General features: G+C 69.3%; 2 protein-coding genes across 2 annotated transcripts; one reads left to right on the top strand and one right to left on the bottom strand.

Annotated features, from left to right (window-relative positions):
• Positions 1 to 592: 592 nt before the first annotated feature.
• CD164L2 (CD164 molecule like 2) lies at positions 593 to 5,404 on the bottom strand. The gene is made up of 6 exons (XM_064525008.1): positions 5,156 to 5,404; positions 3,534 to 3,644; positions 3,274 to 3,351; positions 3,032 to 3,097; positions 2,274 to 2,439; positions 593 to 1,129 (listed from the first exon to the last, which is right to left on the bottom strand). Exons 1-6 carry the CDS (start codon positions 5,376 to 5,378, stop codon positions 1,123 to 1,125), a joined length of 651 nt encoding a protein of 216 aa, XP_064381078.1. The 5' UTR covers positions 5,379 to 5,404; the 3' UTR covers positions 593 to 1,122.
• A 1,877-nt stretch (positions 5,405 to 7,281) lies between these two features.
• Positions 7,282 to 10,030, top strand: GPR3 (G protein-coupled receptor 3). The gene is made up of 2 exons (XM_064525007.1): positions 7,282 to 7,382; positions 8,151 to 10,030. Exon 2 carries the CDS (start codon positions 8,170 to 8,172, stop codon positions 9,151 to 9,153), a length of 984 nt encoding a protein of 327 aa, XP_064381077.1. The 5' UTR covers positions 7,282 to 7,382; positions 8,151 to 8,169; the 3' UTR covers positions 9,154 to 10,030.
• The last annotated feature ends 945 nt before the right edge of the window (positions 10,031 to 10,975 follow it).

Raw genomic sequence — 10,975 nt, 5'->3', positions numbered from 1 at the left:
TGAGCTCTCAGGAGCAGGACGTGAAGGAAGCAAGGAAAGCTCTGAGCACCCGCAGGGGCGGCGTGGGCTCTGCTCCCGCTCCCAGACCAGGGCCAGGGCCACAGCCAGCGCGTCCTTCCCGCGGCTGGCTGACTGGGATGCTGCAAGGAGCAGCGTCGAGCATGGCAAGGAGCAACGCGTCCACCGCCGAGGCCTGGCGCGGTGTGGGGAGGGGGCACGGGCTCTCGCCAGCCCCCTGCCCTCCCCGGCGCTGCCCCGGCACCGGATCTGAGCCCCGCGCAGCTCCCCTTCCCCTCGCCCGGGCTGACAGTGCTCAGCGGCCGGTGAACGAAGCCTCAAAGCTGGGCCTGAGCAAAGCTTTCCAGCCGGGCGGGCCCAGGGGAGCCGCCCACGCTCTTCCCGCGCCAAGGAGCCCAGCCCGGCAATTCCCAAACTCCTCCGGCCTCGGCCGGGCGGCTCCACCCCGCCTGCCGCAGCCGCCCCGGGGGGAGGCAAGGAGCACGTGCCGGCGGAGGGGCTGCGGCGGGGACGCGCGGGCAAGCGTGGCTCCCGGCTGCCCTCCCCTCGGATAACCACGACACGGAGACCCGAGAGCGGAGGAAAATCCTTTATTGGGTCTTCGCCCGCCCCGCGCCGGCTCCATCCCGTGCGATGCTCCGGCTCTGCCCGCCGCGGGGCGGGGGTCCGGGCAAACAGCCCCCAGCCCTGGCCGAGTGTCCCCGGCTCCCGAGGGTGCCCTGTGCCCCCCCGGCTCCTGTGCCCCCTCCCAAGCACAAAGCTGGGCCAGGGAGCAGCAACGGCCTGCTCAGACCCAGGGCTGCAGGCTAAAGTGGGGGAAGCCCCCGGCCGGGGGTCAGGGCTGGATGGGACCCCCTGCCCAGGAGCAGCACCAGCGCCCGGACTGCAGCCACCCCGCGCCGTCGCCAGCACCGGGGAGGGCAGGGGAGCGGGGCAGCCCGTCCCCTGGCACCGGCAGCGCCTTGCATAGTCGTGGTGCGGGGGGGGAGGCGGGCAGGGCTGGCGGCCGGGTCGGGGTGCTCCTGGCGGGGGGGCAACGCAGCCGGCGGCGCTGAGCTCTTGTCCGCCCGCCCCGGGGAGCCTCGGCGAAGGGTTTCCCCGGCCTCAGATCCTAGGGCAGCGGACAGAGGAGAGCGCGTAGCAGAAGGGGCCCGGCAGGCTCTGCCGCCGCGGGGACGGCGTTGGGGGGCAGAGGCTTTCTGCACCCGGGCACCCCCCCTGCACATGAACCCCCCCGGGCGCCGATACCCCTGCCCGCAGCCGCACATGCAGGTGCCACCTCGCCGGGTTTAATCGGGGCAGCCTGAGCTGCAAGTCTCACCCCACGGCACACAGCACGCATCCCCCCCCAAAACGACACACGGGGGGGCTGGGGACCCCCAGAGCACACAGCAACACAGAGGCACAGCAAAAGCACACAGCGAGGCCCCGGCTCTGCTCCTCACGCGGGCACGGGGAGGGGGTCGGGCGGCTGCGCTTCGGCTCCGTCCTGCCGGGGCTCGGTGCATGGGAAGGGGGGAGGAAAAAAAGCGGGGGGCACCCCCTTCCTGCCCCTCCCCAGCCGAAAGTGGCCTTCCACGGGGTAACGACCCCCAGAAAAACAGCAAACCAGCAGAAAAGCCCCCTCCGCGCACAGCAGGACCGCGGGAGAGGCCGTTCCCCGCCGAGGAGGGGCGAGGGAAGGGCTCGGCTCCCGGGGCGCGGGGGCAGCCCCCTCCCCGTCCTCTCACCAGCCCCCAGCACCTACTGGTTGTCCTCTCTGGCAGCGTGCAAGGAAAGAGAGACGGGGCCCGGCCCCGGCGTTAGACACGGCGGAGGCGCGAGGCGCGGGGGCGCGGGGGGCACGACCAGCGCGAGCCCCGGCTGGGCTCAGCCGCGGGGCGGCCGATCCGGGCAGCGGGCAGGGAGGCCGTGCCGGCCGGAGGAGAGAGCCGGCAGCCACACGCAGACGAGGAGGCAGAGACCGGCCAGACACGGACGAGGAGAAAGGTTTAATCCTCCCCTTGCAGGGGGAGGAAGAGCCTCTCCAGCTGCCTGGTCCGCCGGGCGAGGACGGACCGGCACAAACAGCCACGGGGACACACTCAGCGGCAAGACAGGACACGGTGGAGACGGGACACAGCCCCACGCGCCAGGGCTGACACTGATTCATGGATTTGAGGGTGGGCTTGGCCCAGGCACACGTCGGTGTCCCCCCGGAGCCCCCTCCCCACCCTCGGTGGTGGCCCGGGGGCGGAGGGCAGCGGGGGCCTTACAGCGTTTGGTAGGTGCTGTCCTTGGACTTGATGAACTTGATGATGAAGAAGACCACGGCCTGGACGCTGAGCACCAGCACGATGCCGCCGATGAAGCTGGCCGTGTCGAAACCGGGCGGGTGAAACTCGGGGCTGCCCGTCAACGGGGCGCTGGTGGTGGTGGTCCCTGGAGGGGAGAGAGGACGCGGGGGGTTACAGGGGCTCGGGGGCAGCCAGCACCCCTGCGGGTCCACGGCCCCCAGAGCTGCCCTCTCCAAGGGCCAAGGATGGGGTGAGAGGGGATTTGGGGTCCCCGAGTCGCTGCAGGGAGGAAGGGCCATTTCCCGGCCCCGCGGGCGGAGGGACGGGCTCAGCCCCCTCCCGCAGCCCGGCCGGAGCGAGCCAGCACCGCACGGGCGAGGAGCCAGCGGCCGTGCAGGTAAAGGAGCCCCGCTCGGATCAATAATTCACAGGGCTCCGGGATCCAGTTACTCGTTTTAATTAGCCCGATGCTATCCAATTCCTGCTTCCTGGAAGAGGCTCTTTATCCGGGCACACGTTTCCTCCCCCTTCTCCAGCTGCCCTCCGTCCCGGCAGCGGCATCCCTCACTAGCAAGGAGGAACTTTTGCTGGCAGATACCTGCTGCGATTCCCATGGCCTCGCTGCGTCCCACCCGTCACTGCTTGCTCCAGCCCTGGGAGACCTGCGAGTGGGGCGCGTGGCCCCCCCCGGGCCCCCCAGGCCTGCCAGCCCCCCGCCACCCCCCGCTCCGGCTCACGTGGGGAGTGCGTCGCCGGCTCCTTGCTAGGCGGCCGCGGTGGCTCTTCGGTGGGGGATTTCAGTGCTTGGAGGTGGCGATGGTAGAGAAAGGGGGAGAAAAAAAAGGGGGTTGTTAGGAGACGGGAATTCACCTCCCCCGGGAAACTGGCTCGTGCACCCCGACCGCCCCGCGTCCCGCTGTGGCATCCCCACGTGGGGGTCCGCGGGGTCCCCGCTCCGGCGGCGGGGCGGTGGGCTTACCTCGGCACAGCGCGGTGCTGTTGTAGAGTGCGCACGTCTCCCGCGCGGCCTCCTCCCTGGGCACGCAGCTCCCCGGCTCTGCGGGAAGCGGGAGCAGCAGTTTCCCCGGGCGCCTCCAGCAAACCGGCCCGCGAGGCCGCCCGGCGCGGCGGGTGCGTCCCCGGCAGCGCGGCCCCCGCAGCCCGGCCGAGCGCGGCGGAGCTGCCTCCGCGTTTGGGCGCTGCGGAGCCGCGCGGACGGTGCCCGGGGCCGGCGCTCACCTGGCCGCTGGGGCGTCCCGCAGCCCGTCCACACGCAGCCCGTGCCGTTGCCGTTGCGGGAGGCAGCGCCCTGCAGGCATTTCTCGCAGGATCCCAGCTCCCGGCACGCTCCTGCGGCGGCCGGAGGACACGCGAGGTCAGGGCACGGCCGGCATCCGACCCGTCGCCCCGCAGGCCTGGGTCACCCGAGCGTCACCGCGCGCCCCACGCGTCCGGGCCGTCCCATGGGGTGCCCCGCTGCTGTCCCCCCTCCCGCACGCAATTGCCCCAGCGCTGGCGGTGAGTCACCGGGGCGTTCGCGGAGCCGCTCCGCTGCGAGCTCTCCCCCCACGCACACGCTCATCGTTAATTTAAGGTGATGACTGTCGGCGAGGACGGCAGCACCGGGCTCCCTGCAGGGCATCACAGTCCCGGGCCCTCCCGCTGGCCCAGCTCACGCAGGTCCCTCAAACAAAAATTAGGGTGCTCCCTCAAACAACCCATCTCCCAAGCTTGGGAGATGCTGCCCAGGCCAGGCCTGGCTGCAAAAACTCAGCTGAAACGAGAGGCTCTCCCTTTCCCCCAGGTCACCCGCACCCCGGCAGCAAAAGGGCAACCGAACCGCTGCCCGGATGCGCGCGGGGCGATGCTGCGGCACCATCGCCATGGCTACGGCGCGCACGGGGTAGCGGCTGCCTCCCTCCTGCCGGCGCTCGGAGGCCGCCCGGGAGCCAATGGGAAAGTGGGACTTTGTTCGCAGGGTTTCAGGCAGGTTTACAATTTAAGTTATTTATATCGCGGCAGGCGCAGGAACAGACGCTTGAGCAGAACATTGTCAACTCCTGCTCCTGGCGTCAGGTGTGGGGAGGGAAAGGAGAATAAACGGGCAAACGGGGCTGGCCGGGGTCGGGCCTGTCGTGCCGGAGGTGAGCGGGCAGCGCGGGAGCGGCGCGCAGCCAGGAACGTGCGTGGGTCCCCGGCGGGCAGCGCGAGAGGCCTGGGCTGGAAACGTCTCCCGTGATGCTCCGGTGGCTTTGAAGTGGCGGGGGTGGGGGATGGGAGAAGGGGAGCAGAAGAAAGCCCGAGGTTTGCATAATTCATGCTCGGAGTTGAAGCGCGTCGTCCGGCAGCATCGCAAGCCGGCAGGGCACCACGCTCCGCGCCCGGCTGAAAGTTTCCGCGCAGAAACGAGTCTGGCCCAAAGCACGCAACTCCCCCAGCTCTAGAGGGAGGAGGGCAGCTCCTGCGCCCCCCGGCCCCCACCAGCCCGGAGAGCCCCCCTGCCGCCCCACAGCCCCCCAGGCCACAGCGAGCCACTGGGCCCTGCCCTGCTCTGCCCGCAACACAGCGCCTGGCCCAGCTTGATGCCCACTGGCAGCCGGCACCAGGCCACAGCTCCATCCCCAGAGCTGGGGCCAGCCGAGGAAATGGGGGTGTCCTTGCCTTAGGGTCCCCACTAAACCCCTCCAGGCTGGGGGGGGGGGCAGGATGCAAGGAGATTCCTCTCTCCCCGCCCCCCCCCCCAGGAAAAAAGTTAGGCTGCAGCAAACTCGCAGCGCCCTTCCCCGCCGGCTCCCACGGGGGGCCACGGCCTGGCCACTCGTGCACGTCCCCGTCCCCCCCCCCCCGCGGCCCGGCCCTACCTGCGCGGCTGGCAGCCGGCTCCTGCGCGCCCGGCAGCGCGCCCGGCAGCGCGCACAGCAGCGCGCACAGCAGCGCGCACAGCAGCGCCCGGGCGCCCGGCGGGGCCATGGCCCGGCCCGGCTCGGTTCGGCCCGGCCCGGCTCGGCGGGAGGGAGGGAGGGAGGGCGGCGGCGCGCTCGCAGCTCCCGGGAGAGCGGAGCGGAGCGGAGCCGGCGGGCACATGCGCGCCGCGCCGGGCGGGAGGCGGCCCCGGCGGGGGGCGGGCGGCGGCGGCCCCGCCTCGGCCGGGTCCGCCCCGGGGCAGCCCGGCCCCCGGCGCCGGCCCGGCCCGCTGCGAGGGCAGAGAGGGGCCGAGGGACCCCGCTGCACCCGGGCGCAGGGCGCACACGCACGGCGCGGCGCATCCCTGCAGCTGCCTGCGCTGCGCGCTGCCCGCACGCTGCGCACATGCACTGTGCGCTGCACCCGCTGCGTGCGCGCTGCACTCGGGGCCCGCACATCGCTGCATGTGCTGCGCGCTGCCTGCGGACTGCACCGCGCTGCATGCGCCGGGCACGCTGCGCTCACCGCGCTGCATGTGCTGCAGGCTGCGTGTGCAACCTGCGCGCACTGCCCGTACGCTGCGCGTGCCCCGCGCGCACGCTGCTCGCATGCTGCTGAAGCACTGCACGCACACCTTGCACACCTTACACGAACACCTTACACACCTTACACACGCACACCTTACACACACACACCTTACACACACCCACACACACCCCTTACACACGCACACCCAGCTCTCCCATGGCCCTGCAGCCCCCACGGTGCGCTGTGGCCCTTCTCGGGGGCTACAGGTGGATGTCGCTGCGTGGGGACATGGTCCCCCGGGTCCCGGGGGGTAGAGCCGGGCCTGCCCCGGCCGCTCCCGGGACATGGCCGGAGCCGTCGCAGAGCTCGGGGGGGCCCGGCCAGCTCCAACACGGCCCCCAGCCTGCTGCAGCCGACTGAAGAGAGCTCCCGGGACCGGGGCGCCCCCAGGCCCGGGGGAGGGGGCAGGACCAGGGAGCCCCCAGAACATGGGAGCATCCAGGGCCGGGAGCCCCCAGGCCCGGGGAGGACCCCCAGGAGCGGGGCCCCGCCAGGCCCGAGGGGCGCAGCCGCAGGCGGGGCCGCGCCGTCGCGGCGGGGCTTCAGCACTGCGAACAGCTCCCGGCGGCCGCCGCCGGGCCGGGCCCCTCCCGGGCCGCCCCGGCCCCTCCCCGGCCGCCCCGGCCGCCCCGGCCCCCCCCCCGCCGCCCCGGGGACAGCGCCGGGGCCGCCGCGGGGCAGCTCGCCCGCAAGCACCGAAACGCCCTGAAATGCGCCGCTTCCGCCGCGGGCTTCGAGGAACCAGGGCGCGGGGCAGAGCTGGGAGGGTCCCGGGGGGCTGCACACGTCTTCCCCGCTGCCGCTGGGGCTGGCCTTCCCGCCTTCCTCCTCCTCCTCCTCCTCCAGGGAGGAGGGAGCCCTGCCAGCCGCCCTTCCCGCAGCCCCGCCGGCCGGGGCGGCCTTTCCCGGCTCGCGATGAATTAATTATTCAGGGCCCGCTCGGGAAAGCCGGGCCCCGGGGACCCCTCGCGGAGCTCGGAAGCGGAGGTCCCCGGTGCCCTCCTGCCCCGGGGAGGGAGGGCTGGCTCTGGGGGCAGAGCCCCCCGGCGGCTCGGCCTCGGCGTGGGGGGCGGGAGGCGGCTTTGCAGAGCGGGGGCTGCAGCCCCCTCCCCGGCCGCGGCGCAGCGAGGTGCCGCCCCCAGACCCCCGCACACGGAGCCCCGGAGCCGAACCGCCTCTGCAGCGGGGGCGGGGGGGGATCCCCCCCTTCCCTCTGCACCGCCCTGCAAGGGCTCTGCAAGGACACAGCGGGGGCCCGGGTCCGGCAGCCCGCCGGGGGGGGGGGGCGGTTGCGGTGTGGGGCGGTGTGGGGTGTGGGGGGGCTGTTTTTATGAATGGGCTGCTCCATCCCCAGCGTGATTACTATGCGGCGCGCGCGCGCCCGCGCTGCCTTGCGGAGCGCCGATTGGCTCCGGCGCGCCATTGACGTCACAGAGGGGCGAGCGGGGCGGGGGGGGGCGGCGGTGAGTCACCCCCGGCCTGCCCCCCCCTCCCCCCCGGCGGGGCTCGGTCACTATAACTCGGCGGCGCCCATGGCAGCGGGCCCCCAGCCGGGGAGCCCAGCGCAGCCCGGCCCGCGGCGGAGCCGCCCGGCAGGTGAGTGCCTGGCACCGGGGGGGGGTCAGGGAGGGGGCGAGCCTGCCTGGGCACGGAGCAGAGCCATGGGATGGGGGCGAGGGGCAGCCCCCCCCCCCAGAGGGGCTGTGCTGCCTGCCTGTCCCCCCCACCCAGGGAGGGCGGCCCCCGGGCAGGGGATGCACCGCAGGGCCGGGAAGGCGCCTCTGCCTCCGCAGAGCTCTCGGTGCTGGAGAGGTGGGGGCTGGCGCGGGCTCTGCCCCCCCCGCCCTCGTCACCTGCTGCTCTTTCTCCCCATAACTTTTCCACTGAAGCCCTCGGGTGGGGGGGAGCTGCCGAGAGCCACTGCAGGAGGGTGGCACGGCCAGTCCCGCTCTGGAGTATTTATCCATCAAAATTGTGCAATGCACAACCCCCCCCCCCCCCCTCCCCCGGGCAGCTCCCGGGGAGCAGATGCAGCAGGAGCGAATAGGCTGAGCTGTTTGTCCTTTACGGTATTTTTTTTTTCTCTTTCTTTTTCGCTTGCAAAAGAAGAAAAAACAAAACACCTTGTCCAGAAAAATCCCCTCTCTGAGCAAACAGTGAGCATGCTGTAAACATATGGAGGTTAAAGCAACTCCGCTGCCGCCCGGCTCGTGGAGGAAGCCCGGGGGAGGCAGGCGCGCAGGGCCGGCCCCGGCTCAGCGGGGCCAGGGCGGTCTGGGGACGTGCTGCGCTGTGACAGCCCGGGCAGGTCCCTGCGTGGCAGCAGGGCGCTCAGAGCGATGCTCTTGCTTTCCGCTCCTGCAGGTCGGCCTCTGGCAGCGTGATGGAGGAAGGGCCCCACAACTCCAGCGGAGGCCAGCAAGGCTGGTTTGCGGCCAGGAACGGGAGCGGCAGCTCCTTGGACCTGGAGTCGGTGGTGCGACCTGTTGCCTTGAACCCGTGGGATGTTGCCCTCTGCATCTCAGGGACCATCATCTCCTGTGAGAACGCCATCGTGGTGGTGGTGATCTTCTACACCCCGGCTTTACGGGCTCCCATGTTCCTCCTCATCGGCAGCTTGGCCACAGCCGATCTCCTGGCTGGCTTGGGGCTGATCCTGCATTTTGCCTTTGTCTACTTCATCCCGTCGGAGGCCATCAGCCTGCTCACGGTGGGGCTCCTGGTCACCTCCTTCACGGCCAGCGTCAGCAGCTTGCTGACCATCACCATCGACCGCTACCTGTCCCTCTACAATGCCCTGACCTACTACTCGGAGAGGACGGTCACCAGGACTTACATCATGTTGATCCTGGCCTGGGGAGCCTCCATCTGCTACGGGCTCCTGCCTGTCATGGGCTGGAACTGCCTGAAGGACCAATCTGCCTGCAGCATCGTGAAGCCGCTGACGAAGAACCACCTCATCATCCTCTCCGTCTCCTTCTTCATGGTCTTTGCGGTGATGCTCCAGCTCTACGTGCAGATCTGCAAGATCGTGTGCCGGCACGCCCACCAGATCGCCGTGCAGAGACACTTCCTGGCCAGCTCCCACTACGTCACCACCCGGAAAGGCATCGCCACCTTGGCCGTCATCCTGGGCACCTTCGCCTCGTGCTGGCTGCCCTTTGCCGTTTACTGTCTCCTGGGGGATTACAGCTACCCGGCCCTCTACACCTACGTGACCCTCCTCCCCGCCACCTACAACTCCATGATCAACCCGGTTATTTATGCCTTCAGGAACCAAGAGATCCAGAAAGTCCTGTGGACCGTGTGCTGCGGGTGCTTCTCTTCCACGATGCCTTTCCGGTCCAGGTCCCCCAGTGACGTCTAGCGCGTCACCCCCTCCCGAATCTGTTTGCACATGTTTGACTCATTGATTTTTGTTGGTGTCTTTTCTATTTTCTGTTCTCCCCCCCAAACCAGAGGCACTTTGCAAGAGCGCTCTGAAATGAGCAGCTCTTCCCAGCCCTGTCCTTTTGTGCGCAATCTCTTTTCTTCCTCTATTTTTCCACTTTCTGAATTTGCAGAAGAAAAATGTATTTTTTAATCCATAATATAATATATATTTATGTGTGCATGAGAGGGAGAGAGGGGGAGGGAGGGAGAGAGATCCTCATATTTTCTTTGAAAATATTTATGGTGCATTATTTTTTTAAGGGGATTGATACCAGAACCGTTCGCTCCTCTTTGCTTTTTTACAGCCTTATTTACCTCAGAGATAAATATATTTTTTGTACATTTATGGGGAGGGGGGAGAAACCCATCGCTTCCCAGTGAAGGAAGGACTCAAATCCACCTCCCCCTTCTCCCAGCCATCCATGTATTTTTTTTTTTAATTATTGTTGGTTTTTTATTCTCTCTTCTCCATGCCCAGCTTTCCCCCCACGGCTGTCCCAGCTCTGGGACTTGCTGCCCTCTAGTGCTCGCTGCTTTTTGGGGAGGAGATGCTGCTGGCGACCCTGCGCCCCCAAACCGCGGCGGCTCGGGGTCCCTGGAGCTGGGGGCAACAGGGCAGCGCCGCTTCCCACGCCGGCATGTTCGGAGCGGCCTCCCGCACCCTGGGAGAAGCGGTTCCTTGCGCAGGAGCCGGCATTGGCTTTGCGTGTTTTGGGGTGGGGGGAGATGGATGCGCAGGGATGCTGGGGGACACAGCGGGGACGGCTCTGCTGCAGCGCGGCCCGGACTGCTGGCTCTCGGGGTGGCCGCTGGGTCTGGTTTACAACCGTGGTGCGGGGGAATAAAAGTGATTTGTGATACAACAGCGGCTGCGTGCTCCTGGGGGCGGCACGGGCGGGTCGAGACCGCCGGCATCGCCCCGAGTCCGGCCAAGGGCCTTTTCCTCCGCTCCTTCCCTCGCGCCCGGGTGGGAAATCCTAAGCGACAGGCCCTCTCCCCCCCCACCCATCACATCCTGTTAGCGGGAAGCAGTTTTCCCCCGGGAAGGAGCACAGCGGGGCCGCGGACCTCCGCGGCCTCATCCCAAACCCTCCCAGCGGCACAGGGCCGCGGGGTTAATGGCAGCAGCCGTAATTAGGGCGGCTGGTCCCGCTGGCAGGGGGCTCAGCCCCGACCCCCCTCCCAGCCCGGGGTCCGGGAGCAGCCGGCACCCAAGGCCAAATCACCCTGCGGGGCTCCAGCGGCCGGGCCCTGCCACCGCCTCGGGGGGCTTTGCTTTCCCAGGATGCAAACGAACGAGTCCGGAGCCATTCCCAGGGCTGCTCCAGGCCTTCGGGTGCCGGAGCAGGTGGTACCAAGCGGCGGCAAGATAAACAGCCAGCGGCAGGGAGCAGCCTGTTCCCTTTTCAAGGGCGGGGGGGGGGGGGGGGGAAGCAGCAGAAAGCAGAAATATTAAGGAAAAAAGAAGTCCAATTCAGCCGAGGGTGCCCGGGCAGGGTTTCCAGGGCAGCTCAGGGCTGGGGACAGTGGGGGGACGACCAAGGGCCCAGCCTCGGGGTCAGGAAACATGACTGGAGAGCAGGGATTGAGGCGTGGGCACGCGGGATACCCAGCTGCTGCGCACATCTGGGCAGGGCGCAGCCCCCCCCGGGGATGCTCTAAGCCGAGGGCAGCACCACGGCTCCCACGGACGCTCCCTGCCCCATGGCCAGAGGGGCTGCGGGGGTTACGGGGCCGTGTCTGCCCTTGGCACCCCA

The sequence above is a fragment of the Dromaius novaehollandiae genome, chromosome 23 (assembly GCF_036370855.1).
Source record: "Dromaius novaehollandiae isolate bDroNov1 chromosome 23, bDroNov1.hap1, whole genome shotgun sequence".
NCBI classification, from domain to species: Eukaryota; Metazoa; Chordata; class Aves; order Casuariiformes; family Dromaiidae; genus Dromaius; species Dromaius novaehollandiae.
Note: the sequence above shows the minus strand (reverse complement) of the source record. Positions and strands in the feature narration are given on the sequence as shown.

What these genes read in the sequence shown, in the direction of transcription:
- GPR3 (XM_064525007.1), top strand. Translation starts at nt 8,170, where the DNA reads ATGGAGGAAGGGCCCCACAACTCCAGCGGAGGCCAGCAAGGCTGGTTT.
- CD164L2 (XM_064525008.1), bottom strand. Translation starts at nt 5,378, where the DNA reads ATGTGCCCGCCGGCTCCGCTCCGCTCCGCTCTCCCGGGAGCTGCGAGC. An exon ending in GCCGGCTGCCAGCCGCGCAG is followed by an intron (nt 3,645 to 5,155) that starts GTAGGGCCGGGC and finishes CGGCCGCCGCAG; the next exon opens with GAGCGTGCCGGGAGCTGGGA. An exon ending in CGGGACGCCCCAGCGGCCAG is followed by an intron (nt 3,352 to 3,533) that starts GTGAGCGCCGGC and finishes CGCTTCCCGCAG; the next exon opens with AGCCGGGGAGCTGCGTGCCC.